The sequence below is a fragment of the Carassius auratus genome, unplaced genomic scaffold, assembly GCF_003368295.1.
Source record: "Carassius auratus strain Wakin unplaced genomic scaffold, ASM336829v1 scaf_tig00038470, whole genome shotgun sequence".
In the NCBI taxonomy this organism is placed as follows: domain Eukaryota; kingdom Metazoa; phylum Chordata; class Actinopteri; order Cypriniformes; family Cyprinidae; genus Carassius; species Carassius auratus.
This window is the reverse complement of record NW_020526441.1, coordinates 69,225-90,716: the sequence shown is the minus strand read 5'-3', so window position 1 is coordinate 90,716 and position 21,492 is coordinate 69,225. Positions and strand designations below refer to the sequence as shown.

Sequence of the window (21,492 nt, the reverse complement as noted above, 5' to 3'; positions counted from 1 at the left end):
ATAATGAGAGTGTAATTAAAGTACACTGGCCCTTTTATCCACAAAGGTGCAACATCTACCAAGAGATGCATGACTCGACGGTTTTCGAGCGATGCAAAATAAAAGCCAATCTTGGAGACAGAAACAGCTAAATAATAACAACACAGTGGCTTAATAATAATAATAATAATAACAAAACAGCAATAAAAAAAAATAACAGATCACAGAACGAATGACAGAAAGCTTGAACAAACTAACGACAGATGGACAGATTGATCAACAGATAATGCTAGACGGAACAGTAGAACAAACAATAGCTGGAATGAATTCACTTTAGAACAAACAAAGATAGAAAGAAATGACAGATGGAACAAATTTGTCAAAACAAATGAAAGAACAAAAGAGCAATACAACAAACGAATGATAGCTAAAATGAATGATAGGTAGAATGAGAGCTAAATGACCAATTCACAGAAAAACAGACAATGCTAAAAAAACACAGAAAGATAGATAACAAAAAACAGCAGATAATGCTAGATAGAACAAATAACTAGAACGAATGACTGATCGCTACAATGAGTGCTAGAACAAACAACAATCGATAGACAGCACTAAAAAGGACAACACTAAAAGACAGAAAAACATAGCAGATAGCTAGAATGCTAGCTAAAATCATTGACCAATACCTAGCACAGATCACTAATAGCTAGAACTGATCTTTAGTACAACAAAAACATGGAAAGAAAGAACAAACTAAAATTACAGCTTTCTATCTATCGATAACGATCGACCAACCAATCGATAGACAGAAATACAATGCTAGAAAGAAAGAAAGATAGAACAAACAGTAGATAGCTTCAATGAAATCCAGAACAAACAACAGCTAGCTAGAACAATTGATAGCTAGAATGAGAACTAGAATGAACGACAGCTACAATGGCCAAGAGCTTCAGTTGAATGAATTCGACCTAGAATGAACAGCCAATGCTAGAAAAAAGACTGATCTAAAGAAAAAAATAGAGAGAAATATAGAAAGATGGAGCAAACGACAGCAGATATACAGCCACAGCAGCAGGCCTCACACATGTGTCATGTAAAGCTGGTTGAGGTGCTTCACTGCTCACGTGTGTCTCATCATACAGCGCGATTGCTCTCTGCTGAGCTGTTCAACATCAGCACAAACACACACTCAGATCAGCACAACGCCCCTCGTACACGTGTGCGCTCCACCACAGGGAGCTCACAGCAGCTGGGGCTTATGGGTCCACCAGGACACTAAAGGAAATGTCACAGATGCTTGCTTACATCTCAGCATATGCTTTTAAAACTGGGCTTTATACTGTATGCATGATAATGAGCTGATTATTCACAAGCATGAGGTCAGCAGATTAGGTTTAGGTTCCAATAATGAGCCCAAAGTTTTGAAACAGTGCACTCTATTGAAAGAGAGTCATTTAAAGGAAGTGGTTTTAATCAGAACATATTTAAATACATTGAAAAAAGCAGTTATTTTACTTTACAAATATCTCTAGTGCCTAAAACGTGAGATTTTGGCTTGGAACGAAAACGGGTTTCTCAAAGCATTCAATTATGAATGACTGTAAAAAGCTGAGTTGGCAAATTTCAGATGTCGAGAGCCGAGATAAATCGAACACAAACTCAGACTTTGCACTGGGAGTAGTTTTAAATCAATCGTAATATCGTTCAGGTCTTCTGCAGCACCAGAAACCGTCAGTGTTCATCTCTCGTAAGAGTAACGCTAATTAATCGCATATTATTAACAATCGATACGGTCCTCTCAAACAGCTCTTTAAACTAATCGATGGAGACAGCACAGTTTAAAAAGCCTTTCCATCAGAGCCATTTACGTTAACCAGGATGATAATGTCTTAAAGCTTCAATCAAACTAGCAATCGCAGTGCCTGAGCATTCATTGAAATAACTAGCTCGATTAGCTCGATTAGCTAAGTGTCGATTAAAAGTTTTGCCAAATACACTCCAAATGTAACCAACTGTACTTGTTTGGAAACCAACATTTGTGCTTTCCAAAAAAAAAAAAAAAATGTATACAGTATCTGATTTAATGATGACGAATAAACCCATTCCAGATCCCTTATCCGTGGATCAGCAGGGAATAAAGGAATCTTTTAAGTGTGGCCTCTTCACGGTATTATCAGAGGATTAGATCGATATGACTCCATGGGTAAAAATAATCTCTCACTATCTCAATCGAACAGCAATGCTCGCTTCAGTACAACTGTACCAACTCAACACATGACCTAAAGATCACAAGTCCACTCCGCTCTGGAACGTTGACAGTAAAGTCTCTGGTGCACCTATGAATTACACTTGAAGACCTTTTAAAAAACAAAAAATAGTAGTACCTGAAAAACACAAACCCAATTACCCCATCATTCCAGTCTCCACCGATCGGATGGCGTCCTTCTGCACCTGAAACAAAGTTTGCATTCAAACTCACCACTGAGAAGTCCTCGGGGCTGCATTCGACTCCTCTGAAGTAGCAGGACAGCAGCATCTCCTTGATGTCGTGGCCTGTTCGGTCGTAGAACTCGCGCATGTTGAAGGGACGGGGCTTGAAGGAGGAGAAGTCCGCCTTATCCTTCAGGACCATCATAACGCTCTCCTCTACCAAGTGTGTGTCCCGGATCTCATACCTGATAAGAGAAGATGTTTGCAATCAGGAAAGCATGTTGAGTCCAGCACACTGAATCTCTTTAAGAAAAAAAACTGTATTTTATTACCGTGGTAAAGTCATCATGTACAATGGACATGCACCCATGATTTCCTGACTAACCTCAATAGTCACAATTAAAGGCTAAAAAATGAAAAAGTCAAAACTGCTGACAGACTTTTTCTTAAAAACTTGCAGAACGGACAGAACGGGATGTGAATCACAATTAATATACAAGTTTTACCTCTAGTGCAACATATCTTAAAGTTAACAAATATACAAGTTTTTCTTTTCTTTTTTTATTGTGGGTTACTAATTAATTATTTCAGTGCTTGACAATTAATATGTATGCATCAAAGTTTAAATAATGCAAATACGAAGACGTTCAGCAAAAGACTACTGTATATAAATAGCCAAATATTCATTATAAACTGGTTTTAAATCTTGATAATATTGTAACATTCTTTAAATACAATGGTATTGTTTTAAGAAACTAAAAGATCACCTAATAACTTCAAAACTTCATACGTAACAAGAATGGTTGTTAATTCGAAGAACACTACAAATGTCATAAGAAGCAAACTGATATGTCACTTCACAGTAGAGTAATGGTCAGGAATTAAGTCTTTTCTTCACAGTGAATAGAATATGTAGACAAAGAAACCTGCCAAAAGACTTTATGAAGTTTGGCTGGAACTGGTGGCTGCAGAGTTTTCAAATTTACCTCAGGAGTTGCTTGCCGGAATATGTATAAGTATAATAAAGTGCACATATCAGACGTGGCCGTTATTTAACAGTAATATAGGCAAATACAAAAGCCTGCCAAATCACAAACTCTGGTGCAAGTTCTTCTCCATTTTTTTTCATTGTTTTCTGAATGAACGCAAAAGATTTTGAAAGACAAAGAATGAAAGGAAGCCACACACAACATGAACCAATCGTTCAGAGGCAACCACAACCAATGTTGCCCGTTTATTCTTTCTTCAATAACCCTAATGCTAACACTCAAGGATGAAGAGGAAAATACTCTTAAATCTTCACTAAAACAGCAGCCAAAGATCCCACGGGGCTTTACTACACCTCAGCCATGACTTTCAGTAATTACCCTCACAATTAAGACATTTGTCAGGCTTCCTTAGCGGCATGACCGCAGCGTTACAATAAAATCCACTAGCAAATACAAAGATAGACCTGGGGTTCCATAAATCTTGTCCTGAAAATCACTCTTTCAGATAACTGACATGCAATATTATTTACAAGATTGGAAATATCTCATATTTTTAGGAATAGTTCACCAATATTGTATAGTACTACACAATTGGCCAGATTTATTTATTTTTAGTCTCTGAAACACTGTGTTTTAGTGAGCAAACGGGTGTGAATGCGTCCGTTGGAAGGAGCTGGTTTCATTTCCGCCAGACCGTTCCGCGTCCCTCTGTTGCTCTTTCCTCGAACCTCTCGCCGCACAGACGAGCTGTCAGGCAGGTTTCCTCTCGCTGCTGCAGCACAAAGTGAAAGATTAATGGAGGCGGTGAGACAGAAGGACGGACGGGCTCGAGAGAGACAGCGAAACGCAGGCATGACAGCACACACACAGAGCGCTGTCCCCGTCTCGCTCCCGGCCCATTATCCTCTTAGTCTGCGCCGCTGTCAGTTCAGGGAAGTTCGGAGTCCACACTGACCACAACAAGAGCACTTGACAGGCTCCCATTGTAAGCCAGCCCTACTCATAGACCCTATATTATATATATATATATATATATATATTCCTCCAAAGAAATTTAAGGAGAAGCATCTGAGATGACGTTCATATACCTGGAAATCAATATAAAAGGCAACATCTTAAATAGAATATTTCTTGTGATTGGTTTAAAAACGCATGCCATTTCCGCAGTGCTCGACTGATGTGGAGTTTGATAATCTGAGGTAGTTGACACATCTCATCTTCAGTGGCGATTAAGCTGGCTAATCTCTACAACAAACATTCTCCCGCGGAGCTGCTGGCATTAAACTGAATTAAACACACTGCAGACGGGAACATCTTGAAGTACAACACTAACATTGCCATCTGATTCAACACGGCCGTTATTGCCTTGATTTCTACCATTCATCATCTCTATGAAAGCTAATATCACATTAGAAAACCCATTCAGATGTTTACCTTGTCTTTTCTTCTCCTCATCACAGAATCAGAGTTTCACATGCTATCGGTTGTGTTTATTGTAGGGGAGGGGCGTCACATGACAGGGGGAACTTCCTGTTTGAGGCCCCCTCGCTGTTAATCATCACAAGTCTGAAAAAATAACTTCAATTAGCTGTGGAATCCATCGAGCGTGAAGTAGATCTCATTAGCTGGGATTTCATAAGTGGTTTGTTAATCTTCTCCTTCAGACTAAATCATTTTAATTCAGATCTGACAGCCACATTTCAAATCAACTTGAAACTCCATTCACGTGCCGTTTCACTTCACAACTACTGCAGCTAGAGTTTAGCAAAACAAAAAGGGGCTAGGCTTTTTTTTTTTTTTTTTACTTTTTCATAATTCGGAAATACATGAAAAACAGAAAACTGAGGATCAGAATCATGGTACCAACAAAGCCAGATTGGAGAGGGTCGGATTTGTCAACTTTGTCAACTAATCCTGTAACTCTGAATTTGTTTAGCTACCATCATGGTACAGCCCCCTGGCGAAACATACGTTTATTTAATAACAAATAAATCGCAATGGATTATGTATAGTAAGTGGATCATGGTTTCTGCTTTATATCTTCAAGATTTAAATCCTCGTAAGCACATTATTGATGTAACTGTATTTGGGTGTGTTGTTGCAAAACTTAGTTAAACACCTCATAATCATGAAAAGTTTACAATTGACTAAAGTTATGATTACTGATTTTACACATTTTAATCTGTTTTTATACAGTCTATGATTTGAATGTTTGATTGACTTGACACCATTATGTCATCGCCAGTGACATCATCACATCGAGCGTAAAGGAATTGGTAAACCATTTTTTTCCCACTGGTTTCTTGAATCGAACTGTCCGAAAGAATCGGTTCACAGAAAAGAACCGACCTTCCCATCACTAATGCTCATATAAAGAGTTTCACTATCGTTTACGTCATTAGACCCACGATCGAAAAAAAAAACAGCCGAAACGTGTACCAACCCGGAAGTAAAATATTCAGCGCAGAAATTCTCCATCATTCGTTCAAATTATTTTTACAAACTTTGGCCATGTTTAGCATGAGAATCCATCTCTTGAACACTGTGAACAACTCTGAATACATCAAACACCTTTTTTCTTCGTTAAAATAACAGATGAAACTTTCCACAATAGGACCTTAAACATATGTTGTAGAAAGTAAATAGTAAATTTTGCCTACATTAGGAATACTAATTTGACTCGATATTTCAGTTTAACTTTGACAGCTTTCATTTTTTTTATTCAAATCAACATTTAAAATAATGTGTTAATGTCTTTCTGTTTGTTAATTTCTAGACCAAATATTAGGTAATTGGTCAATATTGTTTTTGACTATTAACAAAAAAGTTTTTACTTAAATCTTGATTTTGTTTTTTTAAGACTTTTTCCTTTCACGTTTAATTTTTTCTTTTTTAAAATAAGTGAAACATGAAAAATAAGACTAGAATATATTAGATTTTGACTATATTAATATAATTTGCGTATATTTTCTAAAAAAGGGTAAGAAAGATTAAGCATACATTTACCATAATTTATTAAAACATTTACCATAAGACCAGAAACATATTAATTTAACCAATATATATATATATATGAGAATAAACATAACAAGAACAGAGACATATATTATTTTAAGTATATGGTCTTTTTTTTAAATAATGTGTTTTGTCTTTAAAACATGTGAATATACAAGTAAATTATAATTATGACTATTTGTATCATGCTATTTTGACTTAAGTCTAGTTATTTCTATTTAATTGCAATGAACTATTAAAAAAAAAAATTAATCTTTAAAACAACTATTTTTTTTTCTTTTAAATAACAGATAAAACACACAATAAGACAAGGGAAACAGTTAATTTTGATTTTGTCTTGATGTAAAAGCCAAAACCGTGACCAGCTCACAATAGTTTCTCGTCCTCTCTCTACTGTCAGAAAAAAAGGTGGCAAATGGCCAGAGCTAAATTGAAAAAGCTCCAACTGTTCCTCGGACATGATCCTGTGAGGATTTCTTCCCAAGTACTCCCAGAAACACTGTTAGCACCTCACAAAACAGGAGGATTTATGTGAGAACAGGTGCTCTGCTTCGGTCAAAGTCCATATCACTGTTATTTGTGGCAATATCCTTTCTTTGCCCATCCGGCGAGTGTGGGGGAGTGACTAACCAGTGCTTACTGGAGAACCTGCTAACCTCACCTTTTATATCTCGATTTGCTAATAATAGCCACACAGAAGAACAACCGCTCTGCGAGGCTGACCACAGCGCAAGGTTAACTCAATTTAAGACCACTGGCTTCACCATCTCACCTCCGACGGGTGGATATTTTCCCACTCTAAAGTAAGCCCACACAGAGATCTGGCACGGATTTGCGATTCGTGATTTATTCACCTTTAGAGAATATTGAATTTCGACCGGTGGCCTGTTACGGCTCTCTTATTAAATGCCTGCTGGGAGCAGTTGGCTTAGCGTTTGTACGAGCGAGGTCTACCTGCGACCGTGAGTGGAGCGCCATTTCTCTCTGTTAGACTGAGAATATGATTATTTACAAAGCGGGGTGACAAAGTGAGCTCAAAGCGAGACTATATGCGTCAACAATGAGAGTTTAGCATTTAAACTGCTTTATTAGATGGTCTTAAAGTGATCCTCAGAGTTTATTTCTTTATTTTCCAGTCAACTAATGAAAGAGTTCATGCTTCATTGTACTCTTATTTGAGCATTATTGATATTCGTATACCTAAACTTTGCACATTTTAAAGCGAGATTTGAACACAAAAGATGTTTCGTCTAAACTAAAAAAAGGGAACCTTCATAAAAAGCTAAATTAAAATATTGTAAAGTAGTCAATTTGAATTTTGCGCTATATTTCAAGCTGTACAATAAGTAATGGATCCAAATATATGTCAGTTACCTCTAAAAATGTAAGATTCAGTACATTCAAACATGATCTGACACAAAACACAAGAATTTATCAATTTTATACAAAAACAATTACAAGTGCTTGCTGTTTTACCAGCTCTAGTGTTCGTTTCTTTTGGAAACTGCATTGATATGCACTTATTGGTCACGTATTTCGCATTTTGCGAAAAAGTTCTCATAGGTTCATTTTTGTCATGAGCTCAGGTAGGTTTTCACAGAGGAACGTTTTAAAACATAGCTAAAATTTGCCATCATTTACTCGTCCTCATGTTGTTTCAAATCCCTCGGTAAAATCCTTCACAATAAAGCCAAGAATAAAAATCGCAAAATTTGGAGTATGAAAGTGCTGCTAACATTTTTTTGAGATGCTGCTTTTAATTAAAATACGTATAGTAACTGATATCTGCACATGCAAATAGATAGTCTTAAAAACTCAAAATTGATGACTGAAAAACTATTGTTTTTGTTGCAGTGTCTTGCCTTTGTGACTTGGTTGTTTAAGGCCCCTGCACCTTCTTCTGCTCTTATGAGTCTCTATAACTTCGTTCAGACTCAGGGTTTGATGATGCCAACAGGAAGCAGATGCTGCCAGGAACTCCACCAACTGAGTTATGATGTTTCTGTATCTACTCCTTCTGCGGTTGCTCTCTTTGTGTATGTGTGTGCAAAGTTTTAATATTGCCCTGCCAGAACTCCCTAAAGTAATCAGTGTGAAGCTCGGTAAGCAGGGTTGGGAAAGGCGCAATTGGATTATGGGCCATAAGCACTTTAATTTTCCAAAGATGGAATAACAAATGACAGAGCATCTGCCTCATCGCTCTCTCATGGTGGTTTTCCTCGAACAGCCATTTTCAGATTACAAGAGAGGTGACGCGGCTTGATTAAACTTCACGCCGCAACAAATTCGCCGTTATTGCGCATTAACTCCAAGAATGAACTGTTTGGGAAGTCTCAAAAGCCTTCCGAGAGATTTAAAGTAGGCAGAGCGGGGTTCCTCGCAATGTTGCCATTCTGGAAGCAAACAACTGGTTTTAAATAAAGCAGATAAGGGATTTCTCCCATTATGCAGTTTGGCTGTGCATTAACGTAGTAAACACATGCAGCGCATTAAACCTTGTATATTAAAGTGCTTTCCGACCAAACAAATGTACATAATTAGGATCTGCATTTACATAAAAGCCATTTTGAAACCTGAATTTCCATGCAAGTCCTGCATGATTTACGCTTATGATTTTCTACCCTCCAAACAGGAAAAGCCAAAGGGGTCCAGTGTTGCTTTTGGACCCTATTAACCACTTTTCCACTGTGGGGCCAGTGCGAGCCAGTGGTTTAAATGGGCCGGGAAAGGCTAATAGCCTCAGACTTTTAGCACCTGATGTGTTTCCACCGTCAGGCCAGAAGCTCCGCTGCGCTTCATTAAAACCCACCCTTTACACGTCTTTCAGGAACAACATCATGCAACCCCATCATTTCACCAACAAAGAGAAGTTATCAGAAAACTAATAAGAAATAAGTCAATGGAACTAACGCGATCACAAAACACATATGATAAAAGCAGCCATTTGTTTGCATGTTTGGTTCAAGATTTGAATCCAAAAGTATCTATGTTTTACAATAATAAGTGATGCATTTAAATTAATGCATTAAATTAGTCAAACATAAATAAAGCCGTATGAACCGTTATCTCATAAAGAAAGAGATCACATAGACTACTTTCAGTCGAGTCTGTTTCTGTTTATCTGTAGTCACAGCATACATCACATTTAGAAAGAAGGATCATTTATATTTTTTCCTTCGAAAATATGACCCGAGTAGCAGTGGGAGCTCCCGAACAAAAGCCATTATATTTTTTATGACATATGCACAGCTGAAGTCTCGAGACGAGACTTGTGACAGATAAAATAAATATGCGATTGTGATCAGAAGCTGATGTCTTATTTTTTAGCATGTTTATTGTGGTAAAGGTTAGCGTGCATAGTCTTTTGTATCGCTCATTAATATTTTTGCCTTTTATGGGGATCATAATCCACATGGGATCTCAAACAGACGTCATTTCAAACACTTTCTGCTGTCTAAAAGTGAGATTTGAGCTCAAATAATTTTAAGTCTTTAATGCTGGTGTTATAGCTGTTAGGTTTATGAAACGATCCAACGCACTGATACTCTCCAGACATGGAGAAACTCTGGCTTTGTTCGTAAACACTCCTCTAGCCCCATCTGGTCCGCTTTGGCCCAAGATTTTCGTTGGGCCAAAAACACTGGCTGGTGGCCCCGAGGAAGCACCAATGAGGCATGAACAAGCCCTGGAAGTGACAGTGGAAGTGCAACTGGCCCTCGCATGTGCTAGCACACCCGCTTTTGGACAACAGTGGAAATGTGGCAAGTGACTTTCACTGATATTCCTCAAAATATCTTCTTTTATGTTTTGTATTACAAAAGGAGTCACAAGCAGGTTACACTGTAAACCCTAATGTTGCCTTGACTTAAAAAATCAAGTAATGTTGACTAAACATTACTTAAAATTTTGCATTTTGGCCCTGTCACTTAAAAATATGAGTAAATTTAACTAATTTACCTTAAAAATGCATAAACTTAAGATTTCAAGTGTTGTGAGCTCAAAATCATGAGTAATCCTTTCGAAAAACTCAACGTCACTCTGTTCTTCCTTTAATGTGATTGGCCATGGGAGAAATTCTGCCTAGCAACAAGACAACAAAAGCACTGATTGGTGGGTTACAAAATTCGTCCTTTTGGTCTGTTTCGTTGCTGAACTACAATTCAAGAGGAAGTTTTTCTTTGTGTACTATGTTCGGTGACTAAAATTATGTAGATATAAAGTTGTTATGCATGATTTCTACTGGTGAAATATGTTAATTTAAATCCTTGTGGTACGTGATTTTGAGATGATTATTGAAAACGACAACTTAAGTATTTTATGAAGTGGCCCAATCGTTTTCCTTTGAGCGAAAGAACATGGCAGCTAAAGTTACTGCTTAACTCGTTAGATCGAAAACCCTAATAAGTTGAATGAACTAAATTGATTGAGTAATGGAGTCCCCCAAAACTTACATATTTAAGTTTATTTAACTTGACGGTTTTGTAGACTGTACACTGAAAACCCTAATAAGTTGACTGAACTAAATTGATTGAGTAAACTCGTTGCCTCAATTTAATTGAGTAATGGAGTCTCCCAAAACTTACATATTTAAGTTTATTTAACTTGACGGTTTTGTAGATTGTACTTAAATCACTCAGTTCACCAAACTTGATGCTTATTTAATGTACTTAAACAATTATGTTCACTTAACTTGGTTCTAATTTCAAGTGTACTTATATATTTAAGTTAACTCAACATGTAAATTTAACTGAAAATTATGTTCTTATTTTTGACAGCACACTGAATTAAAACAAATAACAGCATATTTAAACTTTGACCTTTTGACAAACTGTCACAATATTTATGAAAATACAGTAAACCCTACACTGCACTGTAAAAAAAAAAAAAAGTATTTTTATGTCTTTGCAGACATTGAAAAGACATCCACTGAGGAGAGAATATTTTTATGACGTCTTTTTTAAAGGTTTTTATGTCTTCTGTACATCCAATATAGATGTTCACATATCCTCCTTACAAGGTTCTGTGACTTTATTTCTGTCAGACATCTAGATAAGCTCTTATTGAGAATTAACAGAGGTTTAAATGTGCATACTTGATTCATTTGAAGTCACCATTGTGGTGGAAAATGTTTGGTTTAGTTGGGATCTTGGTCCAGATACTTCTTATGTTCGCTTGTCTCTTGCTGCTATAACAGTATATTTTAAAATGCTGTTTTTGTGGCGAAGAAAGATGAAGTTTAAAAGAGCTCAGGTGTTATCAGCTCTTTGTTGGTGTTAGCTTGTCTCTTGCTGCTGTAACTTGTGTGTTGTAAAACACTGTTACTGTGGCAAAGAGAGTTGAGATCTAACATACAACTATCTTGCTTCTAATGGTGACTAATTATAGTAAAATAAAATGTATTGCTGCAACTATGGATATACTTTTATGGATATAAACTTTGTAGATAATGTACTTACTTTTAGAAAACCGATCATGTCGTCACAAACAGACATCAAGAATTTGGATATGTATCACATCAATGGTGACAATCAGAACAAAAAAGGCTGGAAAATAAGGATGAGTTTGTGCTATGGAGCTCTTTTGTTTGTCACCATTATTGTGATGCATATGCTACATCTAGAAGTCCGTGTGTGTGAAAACTTGATTGATTCTTTTACTCAAATTATTTCAAACACATTCATTTCGTCCATCTTTAAAATAAGTATTTTACTTCTGGTGCCTGTTAAAAATATCAAACAAAACTTATTTTATGGTCTCAAATACGTATTATGTGATGACTTTCTCATCAACAATAAACATCAGATAACACCTGAGCTCATTTAAATTTGTCTTTTTTCACCACAAAAACAGCATTTTAAAATACACCAATACAGCAGCAAGAGACAAATTAACCCAGAAGTAACTGGACCAAGATCCCAACTAAACCAAACACTTTCCACCACAATGGTGACTTCAAATGAATCATGTATCAACATTTAAACCTCTGAGGGATTTAGGTAGTCTACAAAACTGTCAAGTTAAATAAACTTAAATATGTAAGTTTTGGGAGACTCCATTACTCAATTAAATTGAGGCAACAAGTTTACTCAATAAATTTAGTTCAGTCAACTTATTAGGGTTTTCAGTGTATAAACCACACTCTAAAAAAAGATGGTTGACCAAAGCTTAATTTGGGGTGAACTACACATTTAAATACTGTTTTGGTGCTGACAGACCAATTACATCTGGTTTAACCATCTTAGAAGCTTAAGTTAGTGGTTTAGCTAGTTAAAGTCTGTTTGGAAACTTGCACACCATCATTATGAAGACTAGCCTCCAAAACACAACCTGGTTAGTTTTTATGTGACTTTATAAGGGGTCGTTCACCCCAAAATTCTGTCATTTACTCACCCTCAAGATGTTCCTTATATTACTTTCTTCTAAACATGAAGATATTTTGAATAATGTGGGAACAGATCATTCAAATACCTTCTCGCAGTTCAGAAAAACAACTTTTTGAGTAAACAATGACAGGATTTAGTTTTTTGGGTGAACTGTCCCTTTAACTGCTCTTACCCTCTGAAACAATACATTTTCGACAAACGGGACTTTTATTTACAAGTCCATCCTGTTCTGCTCTTCCATCGACTCTGTTAAACTCTTGCAACAATAATGCTTCAATTTCCAAGCTGTGAAGTGGCACAAAGAAGCACGGAAGCATTTCCCAGACGCAAAGGCGCGAAATGACAGAGCCGGTGAGCACAGCGGGGCCTGTATATCAACACACAACCGGTGCGGTTTCACAAACAGTGCTAATTACATGGGGATAAATCCTTGTTTATCACATGGCTTATGAGACACAAGTTAATTGCTTCCGCTTGTCAGCCCTCCAATCCCTTTGAAGCCCCCTCGGCTCCCGGTCGCCATGCCTCGTGTCTTACCGCAGCAGCAACACCTTATGGCAACAGGAAGTTACACTGCGGAGAATTGTGTCACATGTTTGCAAACAAACGGCATGGACTTTTGAAATGCCAGGAGCCTGCAACCAATCAGAATAGAGGTATTTGCTAATTAAAATATTTAAAAGATTCTGACTATTTGCATTCTAAGAGAAAAAAATATTTCTGCATAATGAATTAAGTGCACAGCATCCATATTCGCATTGATGTTGCCAAAAAATAAAAAATAAATAAATAAAACAATTTCTTAAATGTAAAAAATGAAATGATCTAAACATGGCATTCCATTTACAGTGTGTCAAACAAATTGGAAGTAGCAGTTTGCATCATCTTGCCTTATTTCCCAAAAGTGAATTATTTTTAATTACAATTTTAAGTCAATTAAAATTTGCTAAATAAAACTGGTTTAAAATGTCAGAATAAACATTCATGAAATGATAACAACATCCACAACACATTTAACTTATTAATGCAATGCACTTTTGAGTTATTATTTAATGTTATTTAATGTGAAATAATGGAGGGCGGGACTTTTGGATCTGGAATTTGATTGGATCGAGAAAAGTGGCTGGTTAATATTGGTTAATATTATTTGTCCTACCTGCATGGCCTTAATTTTATGTTTAATGTAGAAGATGGCAAAGAAATAGTGTCCAACAGATTTTCTGTTCAGCAAACATTTGATCACTAAGAATAATAACTATATTAGTGTCTATACCATAGATAATATTTTGTTTATTAAAAGTGCTGTTATGTCAGATGCCCCTTTAAATGCTCAAACTCTTTAAAGCAGGAAAAATTCTGATTGACTGTCAATATTTTCATCATTGAACAGCTTTAGGAGATCATTCTGAACGTGATTCTAATGATATCATTCATCGGTCCTGTTATTGTTATAGTTGTGGTGTGACTGCTATTCTTCAGAGCGATTGTAAAACATCTTTATCATTATAGTTTAATCCTGGGAGTGAACGAGCTTTTGGAAATTTGCATATCATATACACAATACAGTAAGCTTTATAGAATTCATTAATTAAATAGATTCAATTGTATTTGAAAGCAATCTTTAAAACATCCATTCATTAATTTATCAACAGAGCCAGAAAAAGAAATGGTGTAGTATGTTAAAAACAGCAAGGCCACATGTCGAAGAGAACATCTCAGGCCATGTTCTTGAAAGCCCCCAGCTGTGTGTAATCGAGAACATGCTGACGGGTCGCGCTTGCGACTCTTGTGCTGGAAAATTGAGATTGTTCTAGTGACATTCTAATATATTGTGCAGCGGTTCTCTCTTACTGAGCTTCAGGCAAAACAGAACACTGGATCGATAGGCCAAAAATATCCCGCCGGAGCAGAATGGGGAATTGCTTTTTTTTTTCTCTCTGGTGAAGTCGAATTCTGTGCATAGATGGGTTTGTGGGAATGTGTTCAGGTGAATGTGTTCACGTCACGCAGATCTTTGGCAACACTGATTCACAACTGCAAAGTCATTCTGTGACAGCTCGGACTGCTGGAGAGAATCGATATGCGTCCTGCTGCTGTCCATCAGGTTTTAGACCTGCATCGAAGTACAACTGAGAAACAGATGTTGATGGTATGAAACACTTTTTTTTTTTTATCCAAATCACACACACAAAATAATACATTAGATGCTGCCAAAACAGATGTGTCACATCACATATTATCGATACGTATTATTCATAGCATTGCTTTCCCAATGAGATTCTCAGCAGGAGAAACTGTTGCTCTTTCATGACAATAATTGAGCTGAAAGAGAAAAACTGACTGTAGAAGAAGACAGTTTATGTTAATGTTGCGTACCTCATGACAACACACTTGAGTTGAATTACAAATTGCATTCTAATACATTTCAAAACAAAACATCACGCGCATTTTGAGCTAGCGTAGCTAACAGCATTCGCGCACAGGAACTGTTTGAGGTCTTCGAGACCACAGACCGTCTCCGAAGCTTGAACGTGCAATCTGTCCCATTTCTGCCTCTACACGCTCTAGTCATTTCATATTTTCTTTTTGCCTTTTATTCTCTGAACTTTTCAATATTCAGAGCCGCTCCTCCAAGGCTGCCAGCATTAATCGTTCACCTGTTAAATATTGGCCCGGTGGAAAAGAACAGAACTGATTACGCAATGAAACAGGCAGAAGTTAACTTAGGTGCTAGTTGACAGCAAACAAAATAAATAAACAGACCGAACGCTCCAGGCGTTTAACCTCAACACAAACACAAAGCTGAAATAGAGACAACATCTGAAAGAGACTCAGCTCAACTGATCTCATTTCACACAGATCCAACGATCTTTGAAGAAGAAGAACGAAGCTCTTTAAAAGATCTTAACGTGAGATGAGAAGAGAACTGATGATAATCAGATGATCTAAAATGTCACTCACCGACATCCAGACTCTTTCAGGTCACGTCATCTGTGCACTGCACAGTAGAGAAAGTGTACAATTCCTCCCATTAAAAAAAAAAAAGCAGTATATAGCATTTAATGACGAGTGTTTCAGAATTGCTGCAATTAGAAGATAATCACAGTAATCACATGACCTCACACTACACTGCTTAATAAATACAGCATCACTACTAGTAGTACTCACATTTACTGCTGTGGCTGTTAAAAAAAAATATTCCACCAAATAGATAGTTAAAGGGGTAAAAACAACCATATCTTGAGGGCAGTAAGCATCCAAAAAAACATTTAGTGTTGTCAGTCTAATAATGAGTCAAGAAAGAGATCTGAAACTAAAGTACTTCATTTTCCATGCACATATTCATACAATTCTTATGTAAACTGTATATGGGATCATTAACATATAATGCGGCTCTGATGTGACAGACTAAAGCGCGGTGGACTGAGGGCATATTAAATTTAAGGGCATCACTTTTGCTTAGCTTGTGAATGTGACTGTCAGTGAAACTTCTTTAATAGACTCAATAGAGCCGTGATGACATCTGCTGATGAATCCCAGAGAGAATAAAGCAGGAAAGGTCTGCCTGTCACGCCACAGTAACTATCGGCCTGAGCTGTCACTGCATCTTACTCAAGGCCATATCACGGGCAGTGTATGATCTTCAAACAGTAACATGAATACTGCAAATTCCTAAGCTGGTTGCATCCCAAACTGCACACTCAACTTCACTATGAACAAAAATGCATGCTTTACAAGAGAAGCACAAGCACTGCAATGACATTACAGTCATATACTTCACATTCCTCACCAAATATAATGCAGCTTGCACTAGATTACGCGACAGCTAAAAATGGCTTTTAATGGGTTTTGTCCATGTCTTTATAAGACAACAGCGTTTAGATTAAAAATCAAATTTGTGGAAACTGAGACATCACGTGGATGCGTATTACGTGTTCGTTCTGTAGGTATGTGCGCAGGGGCATAGTGTTTCTTTACAAAATGACATTGCAAAATACTGTTCTGCTATTATATTACAGTTTTTTTTTGTTGTTTTAGCAGTTCCACATGAACAATATTTTGTTCACATTTGGACCATTTTGGCAATATTGTTATGTATTTAGTACATAGTTGTCGTGTAAAGAGTAACACTTGAGTATAGCGACCCGTTCTCAATATTAAAGTTGCTTTTTAGCATGTTAACATACTGGCTGTTTCTTAGTACTTATAAAGAACATGACATCTTTGCATGACCATATACTGCATCCCTTATCCTACCCAATACCGAACCTTAATAACTACCTTACCTAACTATTGAAAAGCATCAAATTAGGAGTTCATTAAGGCAAGAGTCATAGTTAATGGTTTGTTAATAGCGAACTAGAACTGGACTTATAAATAAGGTGTGACTGTGTAAACCTCGAAAACCATGGTTTTTTACTATCATCAGTGGTTTTGTGAAGAAAATATGACATCTATGGAATCTTTTCCATTCCATTAAATTGTCTTCACTTAAAGTAATTGTTCTTTTAAGAACTGTAAAAGGTCATTTTGAACCCAAAATGGTTCTTAAATGGCAGGGCTTGGCAACTTCGGACTCGAGGGTCACTGTCATGCAGAGTTTAGCTCCAACCCTAATCAAACACAATTCCCTGTAGCATTCAAGTGATCTTAAAGTCATTGATTAGCTGGTTTAGGTGTGTTTGATTACGCTTGGAGCTAAACTCTTTAATAGGATTGTAATATTATCCCAAAAATTTACATTTTGAAAATCCAGCAAAAGTACATTCAATATTGTATTTGACCTACTAACATTAGGATTGCATTAACCCTAATCTTGTATACTATTCATGAAATATAGTATGCAAATTGGTTATCCGTTTGGTCATTAAGTAAGATAGTTGGCTGTGTTTGCAAGTGTGGAAACTTTGCCTAGATGCTCTTCCAGTTCCCATGGTGATTGGGTTCCAATTGGTTGCTATGTTCTATCTGTAGTCACGTTTCCTTAGCGATGCCTTTATAGAAGAAATGATGTAAATGACAGACTAATGCTCTTCTAACTAGAAGTTGTTATATGCTTTATAAGTTACCCAAAGAACACTGTAGTTATTTCAGGATGGAAACATAAGATATCTAAAATGTTTCTCCTACACAACAGTTAGTCTAAATGGGGAGTAAGTGGAGACGTTGTCCTCTTCCTTTCAGATGTTTCTCCACAAGACACCAAAATCTACACTCCTCATTTCAGACCCCTTAATACTCATAATAACAAACCAAAATGTCAAAGAACAGGCATGTAGCTTCGATCTGGAACTGACATATGAGCTGTTCAGAATAAAAAGCACACCAGAAAGCCTTCGAATGCAATATATGTCTAAAAAGTAATCCAGCAAAGGGTGACTTCTCAATAAAAGTTTAAACCCAGCATCAATTATTCATTCCTGCCAAATGTGTTGTTATTGAAAAGCGATGAGACCGATTGTACTGCCAACAGAGACACTGATGTGTTCGATGAGTTCTGGAGCGTCTCTGACCACGGAGTGACAGTCACACGTCTGAGAGAAGAATCCAAACTCGGAGCTAAACTTCTGCTTCTCTAATGGCTGCGCTTTCGCCGCGAGCACAACACATGGTGTGATCAGTTACATCGAATCAATGATAATTCACTTCAGCCCTCACCGGGGCTTTCAACACCTGAGGGGATGAAATCATTTTTCATTTACAGACAGGCTAGTCAACGCTTTAACTCTCCTCTCATTTTCAACGAGGCAGAATGTTTACAGCTCACGTTTTCAACTCCCATCAAAGCTAAAATACAGATTCGGATTGAATTACAAAGAGTGTCTGATGACAGTCCAATTCTGACAAACAACAGCCAGACTCGAGAATCATACAGACGTAAACCTTGAGATAAAACAGATCTAATTTACCTCTGTGTCAACAACTAAATATAATTTCTGTTTCATGTGTTCACTAGAAGACAGCTTTACAAAACAATATTTGTAGGCTAATATTTCATTTTGTAATACTCAAAATATAAGATTTAATCAAATGGATCTTTCACAATGCCATCAACCTCATGAATTAACTAAAATAAAATAAAAAAACAGCTCAAATATGGAACGAAACAAATGTAAACAAGAGTAAATTAAAGGTCTTTCTCAGATAGTTTTGAAATAATCTTTGTGAAAATTTAACAGAACCACAAAGCTAATTCACAAATATAAAATATATGCTTCCCTAAATGTTGTGTAATGATAAAGTGTGTATAATAATTTATAATATATATATTATTAACATTATAACATTTTACATCTCCAAACAATTGTAATCCAGACTTTGAGCATACTGTATCTTGGTCTTTATAAATTAATAATAATAATAAAATAAAAAATTAATTAACAAAGGAACTGCTGTCAACAAAAAATGTATACAGATGGTGCAATAGCAGGACAGAATTTAACGAAAGTAAAACATTTGGATTAGTAAAAATTGTTTACATGTTCCTTGAATCTAATTTACAAACTTTAGTTATTTAGTAATTAAAGTAAGGCATTCTAGCACTCCACAGTTTTAGCATAGCAACAAAAAAAAAAAAAAAAAAAAAAAAAACAATGGTTGTCAACCATTAAAAGTGGACAGTGAATTTCTGTTGAAAGTCACCTTTCATTCAAACCAATTAATGTTGCTTGGTGCTCTTTCTGAATTCCTCAAACACAGAAAAAAAAAATAATAATTAGAAGAAGAAAAATATAATGTAGCTAGTAGTTAAGTAGCCTATTGTCCCGCCATCAAGATATCCAATTTGGTGTCAGGAGCACAAAACAAATGATTTTATAATGCATTTTCACAGAGGTGAGCAATGTAGCCAATCACAGACATGTTTGATGATTTATAAAACGCAATGGCCAATCAGATGCGTTTAGGTTGGAGTACACACACTCACCACTGCAGTCACCGTGTTTTGTCCAGTGCTAAGTTCTATGCTCTTAACTTCTTTTTAACGAAAAGTTTCATCGTTTAATTTGTGTGTGTGTGTGTGTGTGTGTGTGTGTGTGTGTGTGTGTGTGTGTTTGGAACCTTGCTAGATCGTGATGAATGAGTGACATGCTTTTAATAAATTTAAAGGGAGCGGCCACATATTGCACAGACAGACTACTGCAATAAACAGAAAAAGATGATAATTTCAGAAGCACATATGTGGTTCTGCAACCGAGACTGATTTTAGGTAAGGAAACAGTTATTATTTGTATTGGCTGCACGCTAAATCATGCACACTTGCTTGCTTTTCCGTTTAATTTAACATATTTAATTTTTTTTGTGTGAAAATAGCCTATATATAGACTTTAATAACAATTGTAACGCTTTACAATAATATTCGTTTAGTTAATGTGTAGCCTATTTCACGTGCTAACTATGTAAAGCATCCTAACTAAATAATATATTTCAAGCGTTCACTTGACGTTTGTCCTGTTCTTTAAAAAAAACGTTGTCACTGTCCTAGTCATTTAAAAATGTGTTTTACAGGTTTGCATACAACTCACCTGCCGTTTAACAGCGCGAGCAGCTCTCCCGCGTGATACAGGTCGTTGCGCGTCACGCGGCTGAAGCGGAAAGCGTTCAGGTTGCAGAAGGTGATGGCCGGAAACGCCATCATCGGCGCGGTGACCTCGTCCAGGCTGGTGACATGGGGGTACTGAAAGTAAAACTTGATGCGGTCCACGCAAACGAGCACCAGGAACGAGAACGAGCCCAGGAAAAACATGATCCAGAGGCATCGCTTGATGCACTGGCGCTCATAACTGAACATGTGTGAGATGCCATGGAGCGTGGACCTGCTGGCGAACACTTCAATGGACACGGGCCGATCACAGTCCAGGTTATCTTCAGACTCGGTTTTAATATCCATGCTTCTTTAAGTTGAAATGCTGTTTGAATTAAGTAGAAGCTGATATTTAGAAGGCTGAAAGAACTTCACGCCCTTAGATGGTCAGCTGATTTTGATGAGGAGGTGCATGGACCTAATGACACGACGTAGACACCAGAAAGCAGTTACAACAATTCATGAAACATCTTCTTGACGCTTCTCCAGCGTATTAGCAAGTTTTAGAATTTTTCTAACCCTTAATATGACCTATTCAGAATTATTCAACCAAACACTGACTTGAATAAAACCTGTTAAGTTACATATGTCCACACGAAGCACAATTTGGCTAGTCAAATTAGCGAAAAAAAGAACAGTTTGAAGAACTCTATTCCAAAAACCGAGATGGTTTCTGACGATATTTGATCTCTTATTCCTCTTAGGATCTTCAGTAAAATTAGTCCGTAGTTGCAAACGCGAGTATCATCAATTCATCCCCGTCTCCTGCAGTCTAATAAGCTAAATATGCATAGAAACAATCAGTGATGATTTATTGACACGCATCCCCATACAGTGTCAGAGACAACAGAAACGAATCGCTCGATGTAAAGAGAATGTCTTCACATCCAAACACATCGGATTCTGTATCAAGCTCGATACAATGAGCGATCCGCAATCCAACTTCACCACGCGCGCTTGTAACGACAACACGGATGCTCTCTGGATGTTGGCATCACTAAAATGTCCCCCTCTTCATTAATGCAGCACGGCACGCGCATCCATCTCAGATAAAGTCGCAAGTTCTATAGTCCCGCTTGTCCGGTCCTGAGGTGGGTTCAGATGTAGACAGACG

The 21,492-nt window shown here is 36.9% G+C and overlaps 1 protein-coding gene across 1 annotated transcript; it reads right to left on the bottom strand.

Annotated features, from left to right (window-relative positions):
- Window positions 1–1,173: 1,173 nt before the first annotated feature.
- Window positions 1,174–20,728, bottom strand: LOC113083504 (acid-sensing ion channel 1-like). Its single transcript, XM_026254558.1, has 3 exons — window positions 20,320–20,728; window positions 2,459–2,654; window positions 1,174–1,254 (listed from the first exon to the last, which is right to left on the bottom strand). Exons 1-3 carry the CDS (start codon window positions 20,682–20,684, stop codon window positions 1,174–1,176), a joined length of 642 nt encoding a protein of 213 aa, XP_026110343.1. The 5' UTR covers window positions 20,685–20,728.
- Between the last annotated feature and the right edge of the window lie 764 nt (window positions 20,729–21,492).

Coding starts and splice junctions, on each gene's coding strand:
- LOC113083504 (XM_026254558.1), bottom strand. CDS start 20,684: ATGGATATTAAAACCGAGTCTGAAGATAACCTGGACTGTGATCGGCCC. Junction 2,655..20,319: donor CTCGCGCTGTTAAACGGCAG/GTGAGTTGTATG, acceptor TTCTCTTATCAG/GTATGAGATCCGGGACACAC. Junction 1,255..2,458: donor GCCCCGAGGACTTCTCAGTG/GTGAGTTTGAAT, acceptor CATTTCCTTTAG/TGTCCTGGTGGACCCATAAG.